At 39.1% G+C, this 24,631-nt stretch overlaps 2 protein-coding genes across 2 annotated transcripts in view; both read left to right on the top strand.

Annotated features, from left to right (window-relative positions):
• LOC116747970 overlaps nt 1-24,631 on the top strand; it is a gene marked incomplete at both ends in the record, with an annotated part of 781,548 nt that overhangs the window by 671,057 nt on the left and 85,860 nt on the right. The gene's annotated exons all lie outside the window — the stretch shown is intronic.
• On the top strand, nt 1,151-2,688 carry AGTR2 (angiotensin II receptor type 2). The gene has a single exon (XM_032620675.1). It carries the CDS (start codon nt 1,183-1,185, stop codon nt 2,269-2,271), a length of 1,089 nt encoding a protein of 362 aa, XP_032476566.1. The 5' UTR covers nt 1,151-1,182; the 3' UTR covers nt 2,272-2,688.

The following is a 24,631-nucleotide window of genomic DNA, read 5'->3' as shown; positions in this document are numbered from 1 at the left end:
ATTCTTTGCTGATTACATTTTCACTGAGTAGTTTATTTATCTGTGTTTTGAAACTATCTAAAGGAATAGCTGTTCCTTTACTGTGCTTATCTTCAGCTAATTTTCTTTTGTTTTAAAATAAAGTTGCTACTAAAACTAACAGTATCACAAAACCCTGAATATTGATCATAACATTTGAGAGCCAAGTAGCACTGCTACTACTTAGTTGTGTTAAACTAAAGTAGCAAAGGAAAAAATGATACAATTATATCATGATTAATCATTGATATTCAATTCTTATTTCATTGAGCAGTATAACTTTTTCTATTTGACCCTAAATCAGATTTGGCTATTTTTTTTTCTTTTCCTAATTGAAAAAGAAAATAGATTTTCTTTTAAATGGATTAAATTTAAGTATCTGTATGTAAAAGTAATAGTCTCTATTAAAGTGTGATGGGGGCTTTTAAAAATATGCACATATTCCATAACTACCTCGTAATTATATTATTATTGTGAAAACAATGGAAAAGTAGAACTAAAGGAATTATTTTTAATCAGTAAAAACCAACCATAATCCCCCATCCCAATATGTTCCTTTTTGCATATTCTCTTTCAATCTTTTGTACACTTACTTATTTTTTCCATAGTTTATGTTACTTATATTTTCCATTGCTGGAATGATTTGTATATAATTAGTTACTTGAATAAGGCATTTCTCTACGCAATAGCAGGCAGCAGTGTGGTTTCTCGAAAGTATATAGAGTGAGATATGTGCTCAAGTGTTTTTGAAATGCTAACTTGTCTTATTTCTTAGTTCCTTCTTGTTTCACGCGTTTCCTATTCTGGCTAACCTTTTGAAATATTAATTTTCTTTAAACCTTTTCACAACATAATAGAAAAGATGGGCAAAATGTAGTTTTGTTCAGAATTTTCAGTCTTGATGCTTCTTGGTATTATTGAGAAAACTCTCTTTTCTTCTTCAAGAAGTAAAATCCATTCTTATTTCATAAGGCATGCTTCCGTTTCCCAATATTGTCTATAACCATCCACCATTTTTTGCTTTCAACAAACCTTTAAAATGCTAATGACGTGATGATGTCCTAAATTCTGTATGTGCTCTGAGAGGTTTTTGTTGGGTTTTTTTTTTGTTTTTTTTTTCCCCAGAAGGTGTAAGAATTAGGAGCTGCTGACATTTCAGTCAATATGAAGGACAACTTCACCCTTGCCACCATCAGCAAAAACATTACCAGCAGTCTTCCCGTCGGACCTGTGAACATTTCTGGCAATGAGTCTACCTTTAACTGCTCCCATAAGCCATCAGATAAGCATTTAGATGCAATTCCTATTCTCTACTACATTATTTTTGTGGTTGGATTTCTTGTCAATACTATCGTGGTTACACTGTTTTGTTGTCAAAAGGGTCCTAAAAAGGTTTCCAGCATTTACATCTTCAACCTGGCTGTGGCTGACTTACTGCTTTTGGCTACTCTTCCTCTCTGGGCAACCTATTATTCTTACAGATATGACTGGCTCTTTGGACCTGTAATGTGTAAAGTTTTTGGTTCTTTCCTGACCCTGAACATGTTTGCAAGCATTTTTTTTATCACGTGCATGAGTGTTGATAGGTACCAATCTGTCATCTACCCCTTTCTGTCTCAAAGAAGAAATCCCTGGCAAGCATCTTATATAGTTCCACTTGTTTGGTGTATGGCCTGTCTGTCCTCATTGCCAACATTTTACTTCCGAGATGTCAGAACAATTGAATATTTAGGAGTGAATGCTTGCATTATGGCTTTCCCACCTGAGAAGTATGCCCAATGGTCAGCTGGGATTGCCTTAATGAAAAATATCCTTGGTTTTATTATCCCTTTAATATTCATAGCAACATGCTATTTTGGAATCAGAAAACACCTACTGAAGACCAATAGCTATGGGAAGAACAGAATAACTCGTGACCAAGTCCTGAAGATGGCAGCTGCTGTTGTTCTGGCGTTCATCATCTGTTGGCTTCCCTTCCATGTTCTGACCTTCCTGGATGCTCTGGCCTGGATGGGTGTCATTAATAGCTGTGAAGTTATAGCAGTCATTGACCTGGCACTTCCTTTTGCCATCCTCCTGGGATTCACCAACAGCTGCATTAATCCCTTTTTGTATTGTTTTGTTGGAAACCGGTTCCAACAGAAGCTCCGCCGTGTGTTTAGGGTTCCAATTACTTGGCTCCAAGGCAAGAGAGAGAGTGTGTCATGCCGAAAAAGCAGTTCCCTTAGAGAAATGGAGACCTTTGTGTCTTAAACATGAGAGTGGAATGCATGTTATCAACATGGTTACTTGGTTTGAGATCTCCCTGAATTATCTTTTAATGGCTTTAGTAAAATAACAAGTTCTTCCCCTTCATGTAATCTTCTCTCACTCTTCTAGAACAGGAAACCAAATGTAACTCTAAGTTTTATCCTCCAGTGACTTTCAAGAATTGCCCATCTTTTTTTTTTTCTGGTCTATCTGTACTAGACTGTCACTGGGGAGATGTACCCATAACTGAGAAGTAACTGGGAATTTATCTCCAATTATAATTAATAGGAAGCTATGAATGATGATTTGGAGTTTCAGATTTCTCCTTGAGATATGCTGGAGTTTTTATTGGTTCTTAGATCCATTTTCATCAAGCTTTCCTCTTGAACCAAGGCTGGTCTTTTAACTCACTGCACTATTTACAAGACATTACGCTAAAATAAATGAGCACTTCTAAGTGCAGTGTACTACAATAGATTGGTACCAGTTATTCAGGCTCTAGGCATATGCCTTCTACTTTATATTATAAATAATAATCCTTTTATATTTTGCTTGAGCATAAGTTTGTATTTAAGGTATAGCTACTTATTGAGTAGGGTTAGGAATATAGATTAGATCACATGTACTCCTACATTTTAGCTTTTATTTAGAGTTATAGGAAGTAAAATGTATAATAACATAGATTTGCAATAAACAAATATTTGTTCACTAAAGTCTGAATAAACACTTTTTAAACTTTCTATCCATTTTCTATCTAACTACTGTTTGAAGGTTTCTATGTTCTCTGATAATTTTTTGAAAATAACTAAACAGTGTTTAGTGTATAAAATGTAAAGGTCATTTTTTACATCCTTGACCTTTGGGATGTGGTGCTTTGATATATAGGAAGTTGACTTGAGTTTTATTATTGATGCTTTGGTTCTGGGTTGCTTCCCAAAATATCTGGGTGGCTTATTTAACTCTTTACTTTGTAATAAACCCTTAATGGGCATAGGAAAAGATTATGTCAAAATGGAATTTTGACACCCAAGGAGGACAAACAGATCCAGCAAATGACACGTTTGGTGTCACACAACAAACCTGTCAGGGCAATGCAATGTGGCTTTGAAAATATAGACCATGGGGTAGACTTAACCTATACCTATGGATACTGCTTGTTCCAGAATTTATAGAATTCTGTGGAACTCTTCTATACCAATCACTGGTCCATAGATCTCCTTTCAACACTATTAGAACTCCAAAGTTTGAGGAGTGCCTGAAACTGAGTGAGGTACCTAGAGTTAGCTTAGAGTATTAATCTTAATAATAGAAGTTAGAGATTTCATTCTGCACCAGCCCCATATTATATCAGGTTATCTAGGACCTTCCTAGACCAATACTGACCTCTGAGGTAGAAATAAAGTTACAGAAGCTTGGTGTCTTTGCCAGATTCCAGGGCTATAGATCCAAAAATACTCTGGCTCCACTTTCTGGGAAAGTCCTAATTTCATGTAATCTATTATTATCAATAAAAACAAATAGCTAAATGTATAAGCAAACATGACTTCATATTTTAAATAATTTTGTAAAACATCTCATTAAATAAAATCTTTAATTGGAAGATCATGTGTGCTTTACTTTTTTATTGTAACTACCTCCACTTATGGATTCTTACCTTCTCTTGTATCCTTATCTTCCTTACAGTCCCCACTGATATTTCTTAGTTTCAGCCCCCATCATTCCTTATCTGGCTTCTTGCTATACTCTTCTAGTCTCCCGCTCTTGAGTCTTCAGCCATAAAACCTTATTAATTATGAAAGGAAAATCCAGATTTCTTGTTACAGTCTACAAGACCACCGGAAATCTGATTCTCCCCTGCCTCGCTGGCTTTTTTTCTCTTTGCCATCTCTCTCTTGCATTCTGTGTTCAAGCATCACAAAAGGACTTAAACTGCTTTTTTTCAAGCCTAATGCTCGCTCACACCTGTCTGCTTTGGCTCACACAACTCTCTCTTCCTGAACACCCCTCCAACCACCCCGCCCTCAGGGTCTCTCATTCAATTGACAACACCTACTCAGCTTCCAACATTAGTTCATGTCAGTTCCTCTACCAGGATAACAATGATTATACTAATTATAATACAAACCTCCCTCCCCTGGGAGTTCCCTTAATGAAGAGAATTATTTCTCTAGTTCTTGGGATTTTAAGCCTGGCCTCCACTTCCTTAGGTGCCCAGTTTTGAGCCCTAAGTAATTCTCTGAGGCTTGGACTCCAGTGGTCTTTCCTGGGACTAAGAAGAAATGTCATTAAGAAGATGGTACACAAACATGTGAACTCTGATTGCAGGAGTATACAAAGGTATAAATGTCCTCTTTTTTCTTTGAAAATGTAAACTTCAGGTAAGTTTCTCAGATAGCAAATGAAACTGTATTCTTCTCATTTTGTTTGTATCATTTCCAGGTATTACCTAGTCCCCTTTCCTTTCCATGGTTCCACCTTTATTCACCTCACCCACATAATGCCCAAGAACCACATAATAATAACAATAATAGCTACGATTCTGTGAGCACTATATGATATATACTACTGTAAGTATTTTATTATCCCATTTCATTCCCACAACGACTCAATTATTCTCATTTTACATATAAGGATACTGAGGCACAAGTGAGTCCCTATTCATCTTTAAGTTTGCCTCTGACCAATGATCTGGGTAATCCTGATAGAGGTATTTAGTAGTTTAAATGAATCTTAGGCTACCAAGCAGATATTTCAGAGACAGTCTTGCTCAGTCCTTCAACTTTCCCCCCAGACCGCACTGCTTGTATGTCCCTGACCACGGCAATACTAGAGCACTGGACAGGTGGTATATTTGCACGTATGGAGAAAAAGAGAGGAGGCAAATTGATGAGGCTTTCTTCCTGGTTCTCCACTGCCCTTTTCTTGTGCTCCATGCTCTACAGAACTACACGAAGTAACCACTACCCCCTGCCCCCGCTGCTGCCCCCTCTACCCCCATACACAAAGCAAGACTGACACCTCAAACAGTTCTTTTGAGGAACAAAATTGTTGACACAAATGCCAGCTCTGTGAAATAAGATTATACAGGATTACCAGAGAAATTCATCTCTCACAATTTGCAAAACATATATTTTTTTATTATGGAAAGCCAAGTATTAATTATTGTTACATTTTATATCCCTAAATTAGATCTGCTAAATAAAATGTTTGGGAAAAATCCCTTTTTTTTTCTGATCTTTTGAGGTCTGTAGCAAAATGAGAGGACAATCTAAAGGAAAGCACATTCTATTTTGACTTTTCTTCTTTTTTTTTTTATCCACAGGGATCTGAGAGTGGGAAACCGTTTGCTGGCCTGACATATCAACAAAAGAAAAATCCAAACTTGACAAGCTGAGTTAACCACATGAGGTGACTGAAGCAAGAATGGATTGAGATAATAAGGAAAATGTAGCACTTAATTATTTTGTTAACTCCTAGATGAATTACATCAACAATGATGATTCACATAAAATAACAGAAATCCTTATGTTATCACAAAAAATAATCACTTTTCCTGCAAAAAACCAGTGGCCTACAGCTGAGTTGAATAGCCTTCGAAACATTGACTCTCACTTGCACAAACATATCTACAAAGGGTTAACATCCTCAGAATGAGAAATCTTTCTTTTTGAAATTCTTTCTTCTAGGAAGAGAGCATTCTTTTTAAAATTAAAAATCATTTATATGTATTTCTTATTAAGAATCAATACTCTTGTTGAAAAATTTAACTGTATGGATAAAAATTAGCCACAGACATAATGACTGTTAGTTGCATGAGGTAAAATTATAAATATAAACATAGACATAGATAGGTAGATAGATAGATAGATACTGTGTATACTGTGTGAATATATATATGGATACTGTATATATATGTATATTATATATATATATATAAAATCTCTTTATCCATATCCATATTTCTTTCTCTTTTCATCTATTATCTAATGGATATATCTTTCATCATCCTGTGGTACATTTTTCTTAATATTTAAAATATTTTGATCCCAAACTCCCAACTGATTTACCGGAAAATATTGTTTCTTCCCTTGTTGGGTTTTCCTTTCCTATGATAAGTCCCAAATCTTCAGGGCTTTAAACAATCCAAGAGATCAAACCCGGTTACTATTGCCCAGTGGGAGAAAATATTGGAAAATCTGATAAGACTTCTCGTCCACTTTCTGCTGCTGTTTTTGCTACATTATATATCAGTTGGTCCACATAAGAACAGATGGTTCAGACTGTTCCAGACTGACTGGTACCAGTTCAGACTGGTACAGACTCCTGTACACATTAAGGAGTTTCCAAGTGATCTACACAAGCCATCTGATAGAGTGTAAGAGAAAGAAAAAGGAAGCTTCTTCTTCCAGTGTTACACTCACCTATATATGATGCATGCCACAGTAGACAAGGTCTCAAACACATCTTTATTTGTTTTGGCATCTTCATGGAGCCAGGAAGGATCAACAGAAATCCAGGAGGAGGAACATGCCACACCAGCGTAGGGGAGCAAAACTTGACACCTCAAAATGTCTCTTTGGCATGCGGGTTATTTTGAGCTGAGAACAATCAAGGCCCAAAAAACTCAGAAACAAACTCTGACCTTCCCCCTAAATGCCTAAAGAATGTAGATATAGGACCTGTTCCAGGAAGGGAGATATTACCATAGATAATTATACTATGAACTAGGTGTGTAGACAGGGAGGAACCTAGCAAAGTCTGTTTGTTACAATTCCTCTCTGTCTCCCACTGTCTCTGCCTGGCCCAGCATACATTTATTTACCAAACATTTGCTTTTCCATCTCCATATAAATTGCCTTCCTTCCCTTTGAAGTCCCCAACCCCTATTCCCAACATCCCCTTTTGTCTCTAGCTGAAGATGATATTTAAGGCGACGGCTTCGGCCATTTTGGCAAGTTACTCAGTTCTCCTGGGTCTCTCTCATATATACATGTTATTAAACTTTTGTTTGATTTTCTCATGTTAACCTACTCATGTCAATTTAATTCTTAGACCAGCCAAAAGAACCTAGAAGAGTAGAGAAAGATTCATTCCTCCCTGACACCAGGAACCAATCCTCTTCCTTTCTTAAATGAAGCTCTCATATGCAGTGGAAGTCACAGTTCAAACTTCTTCTCAATAAAAATGAGTACCCCTGGTTGGCAGAGGGGGTGGGTAGTAAAATTGATGTTGCTTCTTAAACGATCACATTAGTAAGCGACACCTCAGGGCATAAGATATACTGCAGTAACTTTGAACTTCTTAGAAAAAGGGTCTAGTACTTGATTCCCTTCCTCTCAGAAGGCTCCTTTGCCAATTGCCTCTTCCCCCAAAATTCCCAAGGTCAATATACCAATATGTATGGGATACAGTTGGCACAGTTCCAATTGCCTGGAACCACCAGACCATTGCCAAGCCTTCAAATTTCCAGTTGTAGCCTTTTCTCTGAAAAATGGATCCCTACTTGCTCTACATTCATTACCACTGAAGTGCTCATTCTTATAACAACAATAACAAATCCACTGCAGTGTTTCTTGAAGTCTTAACAACTTGAAATACTTGTGGATAATAATTTGAAATGGTCTCATTGAGTATGCTATTATCTATTGTTATGAACTGAATTGTGTCTCCCAAAATTCACATGTTGAAGCCCCAACCCTGAATGTGATTATATTTGGAGTAGAGCTTTTAGGAAGTCATTAAGGTTAAATGAAGTCATAAGGATGGAGTTCTAATCTGATAGGACTGATGACGTTTTAAGAAGAGGAAGATCTGATGTTGCCGGACAAAGTGGGGAAAGCAAAAAATGAGCTCAGAGATTTGAATTCCCAGTTCAAGGGAAAATCAAATGCAGTATCTCTTCTGGCAATTGGTTAAATTACAATGCAAATTGAACTCCCAGTCTCACATGGTCTGTGGTTTAACATGAGGGCATTGATTGGGAAAGAATGACATCCTGTAAATTGGAATGGGGATGTGTGGGAAGACCCTGATGAAGCTGAGGACATTGAGCTCCTAAATTCTGACAAGTATTCTTTGCCAGTGGAAGAAGCCTCTCAACCCTCAGTGGTAGCAGACTCTTTACCCGCATTGGAGGGGATTAATCCAGCATTACCTGAGGAAACTGTAATGGCTTCTCCTGAGGTAGTTGCCATGCAAAAGAATTCTGAGTCTCCTCAGGACCCACTCCATCACCAATCGTTGCTTCTAGTTCTGTAACTAGATTCAAGTTCCAGCAGGACTCTAAAAGTGAGACACAAACTGTGACCCATGGGGAGGTGCACTCTACAAAAGAACTACTTGAGTTTTCCATCTTATGCAGACAGATGTCTGGAGAAAATGGGTAGGAATGGGTATCAAAGGTGTGGGATAATGGTGGAAGGAATATAAAGTTGGATCAGCCCAAATTTATGGATACGTGCTCGCTAATCAAAGATTCTGCATTTAATGTTACAGGTTGGAGAGTTAGAAAAGGCTCTGACAGTTTGGTTGGTTGGCTAAAACATGGACCAAAAGGCAGACCGAAGTGAGCAAGTTAGAAATGCTGGACCTACCTTGGTCTAATGTAGAGGAAGGGATTCAAAGGTTTAGAGAAATAGGTATTTTAAAGTGGATTTGTCATTTTAGATCTACTCACCCACCCTGGGAGGGTACAGAAGAGATACCTTCTACCAATACAATGAGATATAAATTTGTGACCTGAACCCTGACATCCTTGAAGAACTCTGTGCTTGCTCTTCTCTTTAGGCCAGAACATACGTTGGGAACTGCATTTTTCAGTTGGGAAACCTAAATGCAATGGGAGTAATTGAATTCTGGGGTGGCAGGGACCAAGTGGCAGCACTCAACTGCCAAAGGCAAGGTGAGTATTGTTACCACAATGGACAGCATAGTCAAAGAAGGAGTCAGAATAGTCTGACTAGCATAGACCTGTGGCCTTGGCTAGTTGATCACGGTGTTCCTAGAAGTGAAATAGATAGGAAACTTTCTTAATTCTTACTTAATCCATACAAGCAGGAAAGTTCTAGTTCAAGTGAACAAATGTCTAACCTGAATCATAAAAACAAAGAGTCATGCCCCTCCCAAATTAATTCATAGTATTGAGCCAGTTTACAGACCCAAAACGAAGGGAAGGCCATGATTCTTGAGGAAGGACCTCAGCACACTACGAAATATTTATACTGTTCATCTTTCTTCCAGCCTCTCATAAAAGTGTCTGTGGTCTTTTAGCAGGGTAACTGTGCATTTGGGAAAAGGAAATAATCAAACCTTTTGGGGACTACTAGACATTGACTCTAAACTGACACTAACTCCACAAGACCCAAAGGTCACTGTGATCCACAGACAGAGGTCAGGTGATCAGTGGAGTTTTAGCTCCAGTCTATCTCACAGTCGACACAGTGAGCCCCCAAATTCATCACGTGATTGTTCCTCCAGTTCCAAAATGCATAATTTGAATAGATATACTCAGCAGCCTCACATTGGTTCCCTGACCTGTAGTTCCCTTATGGTGTGAAAGACTAAGTGGAAGCAATGCCTCTACCTAGAAAAATAGTAAATGAAAAGCAACACTGCATTGCTGGAGGGGTTGCAGAGATTAGAGTTATGATCAAGGCCGTGAGATAAACAAGGGTGGTGATTCCTAATACCTCCCCATTCAACTCACATATTTGTCCTGTGCAGAACACAGATCGATTTTGGAGAATAAGAGTGGATTGTCGCAAGCCAAACCAGGAGCAGATTCCATTTGCAGCTGCTGTATCAGATGTGGTTTCATTTCTCCAGCAAATAAACACATCCCCTAGTACCTGGTAGGAAGCTACTGATCTAGCCAATGCTTTTTTCTCTAGATCTTTTAGTAAAGAGTGACAGAAACAGTTTGCTTTCAGTTGGCAAGGCCAGCAATACACCTTCATTGTCCTACCTCAGGAGTATATCAACTCTCCACCCTGTGCCATAATTTAGTTTGTAGACATCTTGAATGCCTTCTCATTCCACAAGATAGGTCCATTACATTGATGACATTATGCTAATTGGACTAGTAAGAAGTAGCAACTATTTTAGACTTATTTGTAAGAATTTTGCCCATCAGAGGGTAATAAATTCAACAAATTTCAGGGACTTTCTACTTCATTAAAATTTCTATGGGTCCAGTGGTGTGGGGTATGTAGAGATATCCCCTCTAAGGTGAAAGATAAGTTGTTGCATCTGACCCCTCCTACAACCAAAAAAGAGGCATAGTTTTTTGTAGGTGTCACTGGATTTTTGGAGGCAACATATCCCTCATTTGAGTGTGTTATCCTGGCCACCTAGTGAGTGACCCAAAAAGCTGCTAGTTTTGAGTGGGACCCAAAAATGAGAAGCCTCTGTGATAGGTCCAGGCCATCAAGCAAATATGATCCAGCAGAATCAATAGTGCAGCAGGGACATTAGGACTTATGAGCAAAGCCCTGCCACCCTCTGTGTTTATCTTCACCACTTTTGAGAAACAGCTCTTGGCCTGCTACTGGGACTTAGTAGAGACTGAACATTAACCATGGGCCACAAAGTTACCATGTAACCTGAGCTGCCCATCAGGAACTGGGTGTTATCTGACCCACCAAGCCATAAAATTGGGTGTGCATAACAGCATTCCATCATTCAAATGGAACTGTTATATACGTGATTGGGTCCAAGCAGGCCCTAAAGGCACAAGTAAGTTACATGAATAAGTGGACCAAATGCCATTAGTCCCCATTTTTGTTACCCAACTTTCTCTCTCCCAACCTGCACCTATAGCCTCATGGGGAGTTCACTATAATCAGCTGCTAGAGGAAGAGAAGATCTGGGCCTGATTTACAGATAGTTCTACATGATATGCAGGTACCACCCCAAAGTGGACAGCTGTAGCGCTGCAACCCCTCTCTGGGACATTACTGAAGGGATAAAGGGAGATCTTCCCCTTGGGAAGAATTTCAAGCAGTACACACGGTTGTTCACTTTGTTTGGAAGAAAAAATTGCCAAATGTGAGATTATATACTGATTCATGGTCGGTTTGGCCAATGGTTTGGCTGGATGGTCAGAGACTTGGAGGAAACATGATTGGAAAATTGGTGACAAGGAAATTTGGGAAAGAGGTATGTGGATAGAACTCTTTGAATGGGGCAAAAATGTGAAAATACCTGTGTCCCATATGAATGTTCATCAAAAGATGACCACAGTAGAAGGGAATTTTAATAATCAAATGGATAGGACAATGCTTCCTGTGGATACCAGTCAACCTCTTTCCACAGCCACCCCTCTCATAGGGTTCATGAACAACGTAGTCATAGTGGCAGGAATAGAGGTTATTCATGGGCTCAGCAACATGGACTTTCACCCACCAAGGCCAACCTGGCTAAGGCTACTGCTGAATGCCCAATCTGCTAGCAGGAGACACCAATGCTGAATTTTTTTTTTTTTTTTTTTTTGCAGTACGCGGGCCTCTCACCGCTGTGGCCTCTCCCGTTGCGGAGCACAGACTCCGGACGCGCAGGCTCAGCGGCCATGGCTCACGGGCCCAGCCGCTCCGCAGCATGTGGGATCTTCCCGGACCGGGGCATGAACCCATGTCCCCTGCATCGGCAGGCGGACTCTCAACCACTGTGCCACCAGGGAAGCCCCTGAATCTTGATATGGCACTATTCCCTAGGGTAATCAGCCAGTTATCTGATGGCAGATTGATTATACTGGACTTCTTCCATCATGGAAGGAGAAGTGGTTTTTTTTTCTTACTGGAATAGACACTTACTGTGGATATGGATTTGTCTTCCCTTCATGCAATGCTTCTGCCAAAACTGCCATCCATGGACTTATAGAATGTTTTATCCATCATTATATTATTCCAGACAGCATTGCTTCTGATTCAGGAACTCACTTCACAGTAAAAGAGGTGCAGCAATGGGCCTATGATCATGGAATTCACTGGTCTTACCACGTTCCCCACCATTCTGAAGCAGGTAGCTTGATAGAGTGTTGTAATGGCCTTTTGAAAACTCAGTTATAATGCCAGCTAGTTGCAATACCTTGTAGGGTGGGGACAAGGTTTTCCAGAAGGCTGTATATGCATTGAATCAGCATTCAATTTATGGTCCTGTTTCTCCCATAGCCAGGATTCACAGGTCTAGAAAAAAAGGGGGTGGAAACGGGAGTGGCACCACTCACCATTAACCATAGTGACTCTCTACCAAAATTTTTGCTTCCTGTTCACACGACCTTATGCTCTGCAGACCTAGAGGTCTTAATTCCAAAGACAGGAATGATTCCGACAGGAGGCACAACCATGATTCCACTGAACTGCAAGTTAAGACTACCACCTGACCACTTTGGGCTCATAAAGCCTCTGAATCAAGAGGCAAAGAAGGGAGTTAATGTGCTGGTTGGGGTGATTGGTCCTGACTGCTACAGGGTAATTGGACTACTATTTCATGATGGGGGTAAGGAAGAGAATGTCTGGAATATGGGAGATACCTTAGGGTTTCTCTTATTATTACCATGACCATTGATTAAGGTCAATGTAAAACTACAACAACTCAATCTGGGCAGGACTACTAATGGCCCAGACTTTTCAGAAATAAAGATTTGGGTCACCCCACCAGGTAAACAACCAACATGACCAACTGAAGTACTTGCTGAAGGCAAAGGGAATAACAGAATGGGTAGCAAGAGAAGGTAGTTATAAATACCAGCTATGACCACATGACCAGTTACATACATAGGACTGTAATCGTCATGAATATTTCTTCCTTATTTTCTTATGAATACATTTGTATATCTGGATAGATAGATAGATTGATTGATCTTCGTTTTCTTTACTCTCTTATTCCCTGGACATATAGTATAAGATGTATTGACTTTATATCATAGTATTTAAGTATTGTTGTTCATTTTACTTCATGGTATTTAAGTTAGGAGATATCAAGGAAAAGAGTAAGCATCACTCAGGGACTACCTCCTCTTCTGGGAAAGAGGCTAGTGTGTTTTCAGTTGTACGCAGGATAGCTGTATCATGTTAAATGGACTTATGAGCTTCTTATTGTCTCTATTTGGTGATTAATTGTGATTTAAGGAGATGTGTATTGGGGCCACGTTGACAAGGGTGGATCTGTGATAATCTTATATGTGAACATGACTGGGCCACGAGGTGCTCAGATATTTGGTCAAACATTATTTGGGATGTGTCTGTGAGGGTGTTTTGGGATGTGATTCATATATGAATTGGTAGACTGAGTAAAGCAGATTGCTCTCTCTGACATTGGTGGTCCTCATCCAGTTAGTTGAAGTCCTGAATAGAACAAAAAGTCTGATCTTCTTTCAAACAAGAAAGAACTCCTCCTCTCTGACTGGCTTGAGCTGGGACATTAGTCTTTTCCTGCCTTTAGACTAGAACTGAAACATCAGTGATTCTTGCATCTCAAGCCTGCCAGATTTTGGCCAGATTTTGGACTGGAACTTATATCATTGGCTCTCCTGTTTCTCAGGCCTTTGAACTAGGACTGGAACTATACATTGGCTTTCCTGGGTCTCCAGCTTACCAACTGCATATCTTGGGACTTAGGCTCCATAATCATGTAAGCCAATCCCTTTACATATATAGGTATAGAGAGATAGATCGATAGATAATCTCTTATTGGTTCTCTTTCTCTGGAGAACCCTGACTAATACATGTATCTATCTAGCTATCCATATGTCTCTCCAACTAACACACATACACACATACACACACACACACACACACACACACACACACACACACATCATATCTGAGATCTGAGTGCTTCACTCAATACACTGCGAGGACACATTTATGCTAATATTCTTCTGTGGTATCTTTTGAAGTGGCTGTATTTTACCTCATAGAAGTGCCCTAATTTTTTTTAAACAAAGATCCTCTATGAAAGACGCTGTCAAGAAAATGTGAAGACAAGTCACAGACTGGGAGGAAATATTTGTAAAAGGTATATCTGATAAAGGACTGTTATCAAAAATATACAAAGAATACTTAAAACTCAACAATAAGAAAATGAAGAGCCCAGGTAAAAATAATCAAAATGTCTGAAAAGACATGTCATTTTAAAAGATATACACATAGAAAGCAAGCATATGAAAAAATACTCAACATCATATGCCATTAGGAAATTGCAAATTAAAACAACAATAAGATTCCACTATATACCTATTAGAATGATGAAAATCCAAAACAGTGACAACACCAAATGCTGTCAAGGATGTGTAGCAACAGGAACCCTGATTCATTGTTGGTTGGAATGCAATATGGTGTAGTCACTTTGGAAGACAATTTGGCAGATTCTTACAAAACTAAACATAATATTACCAAATGATCCTGCAATTGTGCGCCTTGATATTTACCCAAATGAACTGAAAACTTATATCCACACAAAAACATGCTCGTGCATGTTTATAGCAGCTTTATTCAAAGTAGCTTAACCTTGGAAGCAACCAAGATGTCCCTCAATAGGTGAGTTGATAAATAAACCATAATGCATCCAGACAATGGAATATTATTCAGCACTAAAATAAATGAGCTATCAAGCCATGAAAAGACATGAAAAAAACCTAAATTCCTATTACTAAGCGAAAAAAGCCAATCTGAAAAGCCTGCATGTTAATGATTCCAACACTATGACCTTCCAGAAAAGGCAAAACTATGGAGACACTTAAAAGATCAGCGGTTGCCAGGAGTTGGGGGCGGGGGGGAGGAAGGGATGAACAGGCAGAGCACCAAGTATTTTTAGGGCAGTAATACTACTGTAATGGTGGATACATGTAATTATATATTTGTCAAAACTCAGATTGTACATCGAATGAACTGTAATGCAAAGCATGCACTTTGAGTGATAATGTTGCATCAATACAGGTTAATGAATTGTAACAAATGTACCACTGGTGGCAGGGTGTTGACTGTGGGGGAGACTGTTCACGTGAGGGGAGGAGTGCAGGGAATACAGAGGAACTCTGTATATTCTGCTCAATTTTGCTGTGAATGTAAAACTGCTGTAAAAAAATGAAGTCTATTAAGGATAAAGAAAAAATGAAATAAATATCTAATTATTAAATTGATATTCTTTCGAATTTTTTCACTTTAATAAGTAATATTATGGTTAATATCCTTGTAGCTAAATTTTTACATATTCTTTTGCTCAGTTTTTTTTTGACCTTGTGTCTTTGTTGCTGTGTGGGGGCTTTCTCTAGTTGCAGGGGCTACTCTTCCATTGCGGTGCACAGGCTTCTCATTGTGGTGACTTCTGTTTGTTGCAGAGCACAGGCTCTAGGTGTGTGGGCTTCAGTAGTTGTGGCATGCAGACTCAGTAGTTGTGGCTCACGGGCTGTAGAGCACAGGCTCAGTAGTTGTGGCGTACGGGCTTAGTTGCTCCGCGACATGTGGGATCTTCCTGGGCCAGGGCTCGAACCTGTGGCCCCTGCATTGGCAGGTGGATTTTTAACCACTGTGCCACCAGGGAAGTCACCTTTGTTTAGTTTTTTATGATACATTTCTAAGAATAGAATTGCTATGCCAATGAGATTGGATTATTATTATCATTTTTGGTACAATTTGCCAACACTGCCCACCACAAAAGATATAAGAATTTACACTCAGACCAGAAGTTTAGGAAAGTGCATGTTGCTCAAAATGCACAAATTTAAAGCTTTTTTCAACTTTATATGCTCCAGGCTTTGGCTTACCCATTCTTATAAGTCTATTTGCTTTTTCAGCCAACACGAGTGGCCACTACTCTTTTTTTTTTAGAGTTTATAGATGATATAATTTACTATACACATACTTTTAAAAAATATGAACAACATACCCTAAACACAATATAAAAGGAACCAAAAGGCAAGTAATTTATATAATAAACATATATATCATTATGTATAAGCTTGGGTATAGTGGTAGCATAGTCAGATTACAAATAGAATCACTGTGAACGCACTAGTTATAAATAGAGACTAATAAAAATATGTTGGTTTAGGACTTAAAATGTCACAGTGACGCAACTTTCCAAAACGTTTAACTCTCTATTTACATGGTGGCTGTATTCCTGGAAAATTCAATGTATATTAAAAATATGACAAAGGAAAAAAAAATACTGTGGATGCATTTATATGTAAAATGTAGCCAGGCACTGGGCCCAGGATAATAAAGATTCTTCACCAACATGAATGCCCACCAAAATATTTGTAGATTGTATGGGACACAGGACAATTGTTCATTCAGTGAGACTGCCATATGCACTGCAGCACGTCTAATGTCCCAGCCCCTTATTCCACCCTCCCAATCATTGTGACAACAGAATACCCTTTCTCCTACAAATTTCCAAAGCCCCTTCGGGGCAGTACTGGTCTACCATCTTTGAGCTGGCCCAGCGCTGTTAAGGAGATGGGGCAAGACTGAGTTCTCACTTCACTTTAGCTGTGTATTTATATGGATTGATCATGTCCATTTAAAACGCTTAGTATACAGTAGGTATTTTCTTTCAACAGTTGAAAACACAAAACTTTCACTCTAAAATTCCATTCCAAGGACATTGCCTTTTCATTCACTCAAGCAATTCTATGTACAATGGACAGAAGGATATATATCACCCTTAACAGCAAATGCCTTTGAGTGAAGAGTTGAGAGAATGGGGTATGAGATGCGGACTTTGACTTTGTACTTTCTTTTTATTTATTTGTTTATCTATTTATTTATTTATACAGCAGGTTCTTATTAGTCATTATACACATCACTGTATACCTGTCAATCCCAATTGCCCAAATCATCACACCACCACAAACAGCCCCCGCCACTTTCCCCCCTTGGTGTCCAAATGTTTGTTCTCTACATCGGTGTCTCAATTTCTGCCCTGCAAACCAGTTCATCTGTACCATTTTTCTAGGTTCCACATATATGCATTAATATACGATATTTGTTTTTCTCTTTCTGACTTGCTTCACTCTGTATGACAGTCCCTAGATCCATCCTCGTCTCTACAAATGACCCAATTTCGTTCCTTTTCATGGCTGAGTAATATTACATTATATATATGTACCACTTCTTCTTTATCCATTCGTCTGTCGATGGGCATTTAGGTTGCTTCCATGACCTGGCTATTGTAAATCGTGCTGCAGTGAACATTGGGGTGCATGTGTCTTTCTGAATTATGGTTTTCTCTGGGTATATGCCCAGTAGTGGGATTGCTGGGTCATATGGTAATTCTATTTTTAGTTTTTGAAGGAAGCTCCATACTGTTCTCCATAGTGGCTGTATCAATTTACATTCCCAACAACAGTGCAAGAGGGTATCCTTTTCTCCACACCCTCTACAGCATTTGTTTTTTGTAGATTTTCTGATGATGCCCGTTCTAACTGATGTGAGGGGATACCTCATTGCAGTTTTGATTTGCATTTCTCTAATTATTAGTGATGTTGAGCAGCTTTTCATGTGCTTCTTGGCCATCTGTATGTCTTCTTGGTCTATTTAGGTCTTCTGCCCATTTTTGGATTGGGTTGTTTGTTTTTTTAATATTGAGCTGCATGAGCTGTTTTTATATTTTGGAGATTAATCCTTTGTCTGTTGATTCGTTTGCAAATATTTTCTCCCATTCTGAGAGTTGTCGTTTCGTCTTGTTTATGGTTTCCTTGGTTGTGCAAAAGCTTTGAAGTTTCATTAGGTCCCATTGGTTTATTTTTGGTTTTGTTTCCATTACTCTAGGAGGTGGATCAAAAAAGAGCTTGCTGTGATTTATGTCAGAGAGTGTTCTTCCTATGTTTTCCATTAAGAGTTTTATAGTGTCCGGTTTTTCATTTAGCTCTCTAATCCATTTCGAGCTTATTTTTGTGTATGGTGCTAGGAAGTGTTCTAATTTCATTCTTTCACATGTAGCTGTTGAGTTTCCCCAGCACCACTTATTGAAGAGACTGTCTTTTCTCCATTGTATATCCTTGCCTCCTTTGTCATAGATTAGTTGACCATAGGTGTGTGGTTTTATCTCTGGGCCCTCTATCTTGTTTCATTGATCGATGTTGCTGTTTTTGTGCCAGTACCATATTGTCTTGATTACTGTAGCTTTGTAGTACAGTCTGAAGTCAGGGAGTCTGATTCCTCCAGCTCCATTTTTTTCACTCAAGACTGTTTGGCTATTCGGGATCTTTTGTGTCTCCATAGAAATTTTAAGATTTTTTGTTCTAGCTCCTTAAAAAAATGCCATTGGTAATTTGATAGGGATTGCATTGAATCTGTAGATTGCTTTGGGTAGTATAGTTATTTTCACAATATTGATTTTTCCAATGCAAGAACATGGTATATCTCTCAATCTATTGGTATCCTCTTTAATTTCTTTCATCAGTGTCTTATTGTTTTATGCATACAGGTCTTTTGTCTCCCTAGGTAGGTTTATTTCTAAGTATTTTATTCTTTTTGTTGCAGTGGTAAATGGGAGTATTTCCTTAATTTCTCTTTCATATTTTTCATCAATAGTGTACAGGAATGAAAGAGATTTCTCTGCATTAATTTTGTATCCTGCAACTTTACCAGATTCATTGATTAGCTCTAGTAGTTTCCTAGTGGCATCTTTAGGATTCTCTATGTATAGTATCATGTCATCTGTAGTCAGTGACAGTTTTACTTCTTCTTTTCCAATTTGTATTCCTTTTATTTCTTTTTCCTCTCTGATTGCTGTGGCTAGGACTTCCAGAACTATGTTGAATAATAGTGGTGATAGTGGGCATCCTTGTCTTGTTCCTGATCTTAGAAGAAATGCTTTCAGTTTTTCACCACTGAGAATGATGTTTGCTGTGGGTTTGTCATATACAGGCTTTATTATGTTAAGGTAGGTTCCCTCTATGCCCACTTTCTGGAGAGTTTTTATCATAAATGGTGTTGAATTTTGTCAAAAGCTTTTTCTGCATCTATTGAGATGATCATATGGTTTTTCTTCTTCAATTTGTTAATATGTTGTATCACATTGATTGATTGGCGTATATTCAAGAATCATGCATCACTGGGTTAAATTCCACTTGAGGATGATGTATGATCCTTTTAATGTGTTGTTGGATTCTCCTTGCTAGTATTTTGTTGAGGATTTTTGAATCTATATTCATCAGTGATATTGGTCTGTAATTTTCTTTTTTTGTAGTATCGTTATCTGGTTTTGGTATCAGGGTGATGGTGGCCCCATAGAATGAGCTTGGGAGTGTTCCTTCCTCCACAATTTTTTGGAAGAGTTTGAGAAGGATGGGTGTTAGCTTTTCTCTAAATGTTTGATAGAATTCACCTGTGAAACCTTCTGATCCTGGACTTTTGTTTGTTGGAGGATTTTTAATGACAGTCGCAGTTTCATTACTTGTGATTGGTCTATTCATATTTTCTATTTCTTCCTGGTTCAGTCTTGGGAGGTTATAACTTTCTAAGAATTTGTCCATTTCTTCCATGTTGCCCATTTTATTGGCATACAGTTTCTTGTAGTAGTCTCTTAGGATGCTTTGTATTTCTGCAGAGTCTGTCGTAACTTCTCCTTTTTCATTTCTAATTTTATTGATTTGAGTCCTCTCCCTCTTTTTCTTGATGAGTCTGGCTAAAGGTTTATCAATTTTATTTATCTTCTCAAAGAAGCAGCTTTTAGTTTTATTGATCTTTGCTACTGTTTTCTTTGTTTTTATTTCTGCTCTGATGTTTATGATTTCTTTCCTTCTGCTAACTTTGGGTTTTGCTTCTTCTTCTTTCTCTAGTTCCTTTATGTGAAAGGTTAGATTGCTTATGTGAGATGTTTTTTTCCTGAGGTAGGATTGTATTGTTATAAACTTCCCTCTTAGGACTGCTTTTGCTGCATCCCATAGGTTTTGGATCGTTGTGTTTTCATTGTGATTTGTCTCTAGGTATTTTTTGATTTCCTCTTTGATTTCTTCAGTGATCTCTTGGTTATTTAGTAACGTATTGTTTCGCCTCCATGTGTTTGTGTTTTTTATGGTTTTTTCCCTGTAATTCGTTTCCAATCTCAGAGTGCTGTGGCCAGAAAAGATGCTTGATATGATTTCAATTTTCTTAAATTTACCAAGGCTTGATTTGTGACACAACATGTGATCTATTCTGGAGAATGTTCCATGCGCACTTGAGAAGAAAGTGTAATCTGCTGTTTTTGGATAGAATGTCCTATAAATATCAATTAAATCTATCTGGTCTGCTGTGTCATTTAAAGCTTGTGTTTTATTATTTATTTTCATTTTGGATGATCTGTCCATTGGTGTAAGTGAGGTGTTAAAGTCCTCCACTACTGGGCTTCCCTGGTGGTGCAGTGGTTGAGAGTCTGCCTGCCGATGCAGGGGACACAGGTTCGTGCCCCGGTCTGGGAAGATCCCACATGCCGCGGAGCGGCTGGGCTGGTGAGCCATGGCTGCTGAGCCTGTGCGTCCAGAGCCTGTGCTCCGCAATGGGAGAGGCCGCAACAGTGAGAGGCCTGCATACCACAAAAGAAAAAAAAGTCCCCCACTATTATTGTGTTACTGCTGATTTTCTCTTTTATAGCTGTTAGCAGTTGCCTTATGTATTGAGGTGCTCCTATGTTGGGTGCATATATATTTATAATTGTTATATCTTCTTCTTAGATTGATCCCTTGATCATTATGTAGTGTCTTTCCTTGTCTCTTGTAGTATTCTTTATTTTAAAGTCTATTTTACATGTTATGAGTATTGCTACTCCAGATTTCTATTGATTTCCATTTGCATGGAATATCTTTTTCCATCCCCTCACTTTCAGTCTGTATGTGTCCCTAGGACTGAAGTGGGTCTCTTGTAGACAGCATATATATGGGTCTTGTTTTTGTATCCATTTAGCAAGCCTGTGTCTTTCGATTGGAGCATTTAATCCATTCACATTTAAGGTAATTTTCAATATGTATGTTTTTCTTACCATTTTCTTAATTGTTTTGGGTTTCTTTTTATATGTCCTTTTCTTCTCTTGTGTTTCCTACTAAGAGAAGTTCCTTTAGCATTTGTTGTAGAGCTAGTTTGGTGGTGCTGAATTCTCTTAGCTTTTGCTTGTCTGTAAAGCTTTTGATTTCTCCATCAAATCTGAATGAGATCCTTAGTGGATAGAGTAATCTTGTTTGTAGGTTCTTCCCTTTCATCACTTTAAGTATATCATGCCACTCCCTTCTGGCTTGTAGAGTTTCTGCTGAGAAATCAGCTGTTAACGTTATGGGTGTTCCCTTGTATGTTATTTCTTGTTTTTCCCTTGCTGCTTTTAATAATTTTTCTTTGTCTTTAATTTTTGCTAATTTGAGTACTATGTGTTACAGCGTGTTTCTCCTTGGATTATCCTGTGTGGGACTCGCTGAACTTCCTGGACTTGGGTGGCTATTTCCTTTCCCATATTAGGGAAGTTTTCGACTATAATCTCTTCAAATATTTTATCAGGTCCTTTCTCTTTCTCTTCTCCTTCTGGGACCCCTATAATACGAATGTTGTTGCATTTAATGTTGTCCCAGAAGTCTCTTAGGCTGTCTTCATTTCTTTCCATTCTTTTTACTTTATTCTGTTCCGCAGCAGTGAATTCCACCATTCTGTTTTCCAGGTCACTTATCCGTTCTTCTGCCTCAGTTATTCTGCTATTGATTGCTTCTAGTGTAATTTTCATTTCAGTTATTGTATTGTTCATCTCTATTTGTTTGTTCTTTAATTCTTCTTGGTCTTTGTTAAACATTTCTTGCATCTTCTTGATCTTTGCCTCCATTCTTTCTCCAAGGTCCTGGATCATCTTCATTATCATTATTCTGAATTCTTTTTCTGGAAGGTTGCCTATCTCCACTTCATTTAATTGTTTTTGTGGGGTTTATCTTGTTCCTTCATCTGGTACATAGCCCTCTACCTTTTCTTCTTGTCTATCTTTCTGTGAATGTGGTTTTTGTTCCACAGGCTGCAGGATTGTAGTTCTTCTTGCTTCTTCTGCGTGCTCTCTGGTGGATGAGGCTATCTAAGAGGCTTGTGCAAGTTTCCTGATGGCAGGAACTGGTGGTGGGTAGACCTGGGTGCTGTTCTGGTGGGAAGAGCTCAGTAAAACTTTAATCCACCTGTCTGCTGATGGGTGGGGCTGGGTTCCCTCCGTGTTGGTTGTTTGGCCTGAGGTGACCCAACAGTGGAGCCTATCCGGCTCTTTGGTGGGGCTAATCATGGACTCTGGGAGGGCTCACGCCAAGGAGTACTTCCCAGAACTTCTGCTGCTAGCTAGTGTCCTTGTCCTCACAGTGAGACACAGCCACTCCCCACCTCTGTAGGAGACCCTCCAACACTAGCAGGTAGGTCTGGTTCAGTCTCCTCTGGGGTCACTGCTCCTTCCCCTGAGTCCTGAGGTGCACACTGCTTAGTGTGTGCCCTCCAAGAGTGGAATCTCTGTTTCCCCCAGTTCAGTCAGAGTCCTGCAATCAAATCCCTCCAGGCTTCAAAGTCTGATTCTCTAGGAATTCCTCCTCCTGTTGCCGGACCCCCACATTCGGTAGCCTGATGTGGGGCTCAGTACCTTCACTCCAGTGGGTGGACTTCTGTGGTATAAGTGTTCTCCAGTTTGTGAGTCACCCACTCAGAAGTTATGGGTTTTGATTTTATTGTGATTGCGCCCTCCTACTGTCTCACTGTGGCTTCTCCTTTGTCTTTGGATGTGGGGTATCTTTTCTGGTGAGTTCCAGTGTCTTCCTTTCAATGACTGTTCAGCAGTTAGTTGTGATTCTGGTGTTCTCACAAGAGGGAGCGAGAACATGTCCTTCTACTCTGCCATCTTGGTTCTATGCCTCTCAAGTGGCCACTGCTCTTAACAAATCATTTTTAGCGACCTGTTGGTGATCCCCACCATGGAAAACAAACTTTGTTTTTACCTTACTCTTGGTTAAAATAAATTTAGGTGATTTGTAGGAGATGCCAAAATCTGTTTCTATTAAGATCAACATTGACCATAAGTCAATGTTTTGAGAAGTATTCTACTAGTGATCAGATGATGAGGGAGATGAAAAGATTTCCAGTCCCAGGTTATTTCTTGAACACATTCATTTATAGACCCTCTATCCCAATATCCCAATGAAATGACAAGTGGAATACAAAAACAAAATCTATTGCACCTAGAAACATGTCATCAATAGAAATATCTGGAAGGTATAAAGTGGATGGAAACAGATAAGTGATGTAGTACATTGTAGCTTGACATCCAGCCATCTTAAAGAGGTGGACAGGGACTTCCTCAGTGATCCAGTGGCTAGGAATCCACACTCCCAATGCAGAGGGCCTTGGTTCCATCCTTGATCAGGGAAATAGATCCCACATACCTCAACTAAGTGTTCACATGCTGCAGCTAAGGATCCCGCATGCAGCAATGAAGATCCCACATGCTGCAAGTAAGACCTGGCACAACCCAATAAACAAATAATTTTTTTTTAAAAAAGAGAAATAGGTAAAGAAAAGAAGAGTGTTCATTCCTCTAAAAGAGGTGGATAAGCAGACATACAAAATTTGATTATCCCCAGAACTCCAAATAACCCCAAGATCAAAGGAAGTTCAGGCTAGAGGAAACAGTCCATTAGTTAGTTTTAGAATAGAACACCTGTGCCAATCCTGGCACTTAAAAGGAATGATTCAGAAATTTGCCTACAGGCCAATGCCATGAGTACAGCACTTTAAAAAGGGCACTGGAATGTGAAAAACTCTCAGAATAAGTGTTGATTTCAGAGAAGAGGGGTTACTCTAGGTAATGTTTAAGTTCCAAGTGGATGGGAAACCCCAAGGTAGAAAACAAACAAATTTTACATTCCTTAGGAAAGCCTGCCAGATGCACAAACACTTTCTTGTCCACATCACAACTACTGGAATGCTGGCTCCTACTACTGAAATTTGTATTAATAGAACAAGAGGACAAGAGTTCTTAGTTAGCCTGAGGAAATACACTTTAGAAATGACTTTAATTTTAGAGCTGCGTCTACAAATATGAACAGACAATTAAGAAGTGACTAATGGGCTTCCCTGGTGGCACAGTGGTTGAGAATCCGCCTGCCAATGCAGGGGACACGGGTTCGAGCCCTGGTCTGGGAAGATCCCACATGCCACGGAGCAACTGGGCCCGTGAGCCACAACTACTGAGCCTGCGCGTCTGGAGCCTGTGCTCCGCAACAAGAGAGGCCGCGACAGTGAGAGGCCGCAACAGTGAGAGGCCCGCGCACCGCAATGAAGAATGGCCCCCACTCACCGCAACTACAGAAAGCCCTTGCACAGAAACAAAGACCCAACAAAGCCAAAAAATAAAAATAAATTTAAAAAAAAAAAAAAAAAAA

This window comes from Phocoena sinus, chromosome X (assembly GCF_008692025.1).
Source record: "Phocoena sinus isolate mPhoSin1 chromosome X, mPhoSin1.pri, whole genome shotgun sequence".
Classification (NCBI taxonomy): domain Eukaryota; kingdom Metazoa; phylum Chordata; class Mammalia; order Artiodactyla; family Phocoenidae; genus Phocoena; species Phocoena sinus.
Note: the sequence above shows the minus strand (reverse complement) of the source record. Positions and strands in the feature narration are given on the sequence as shown.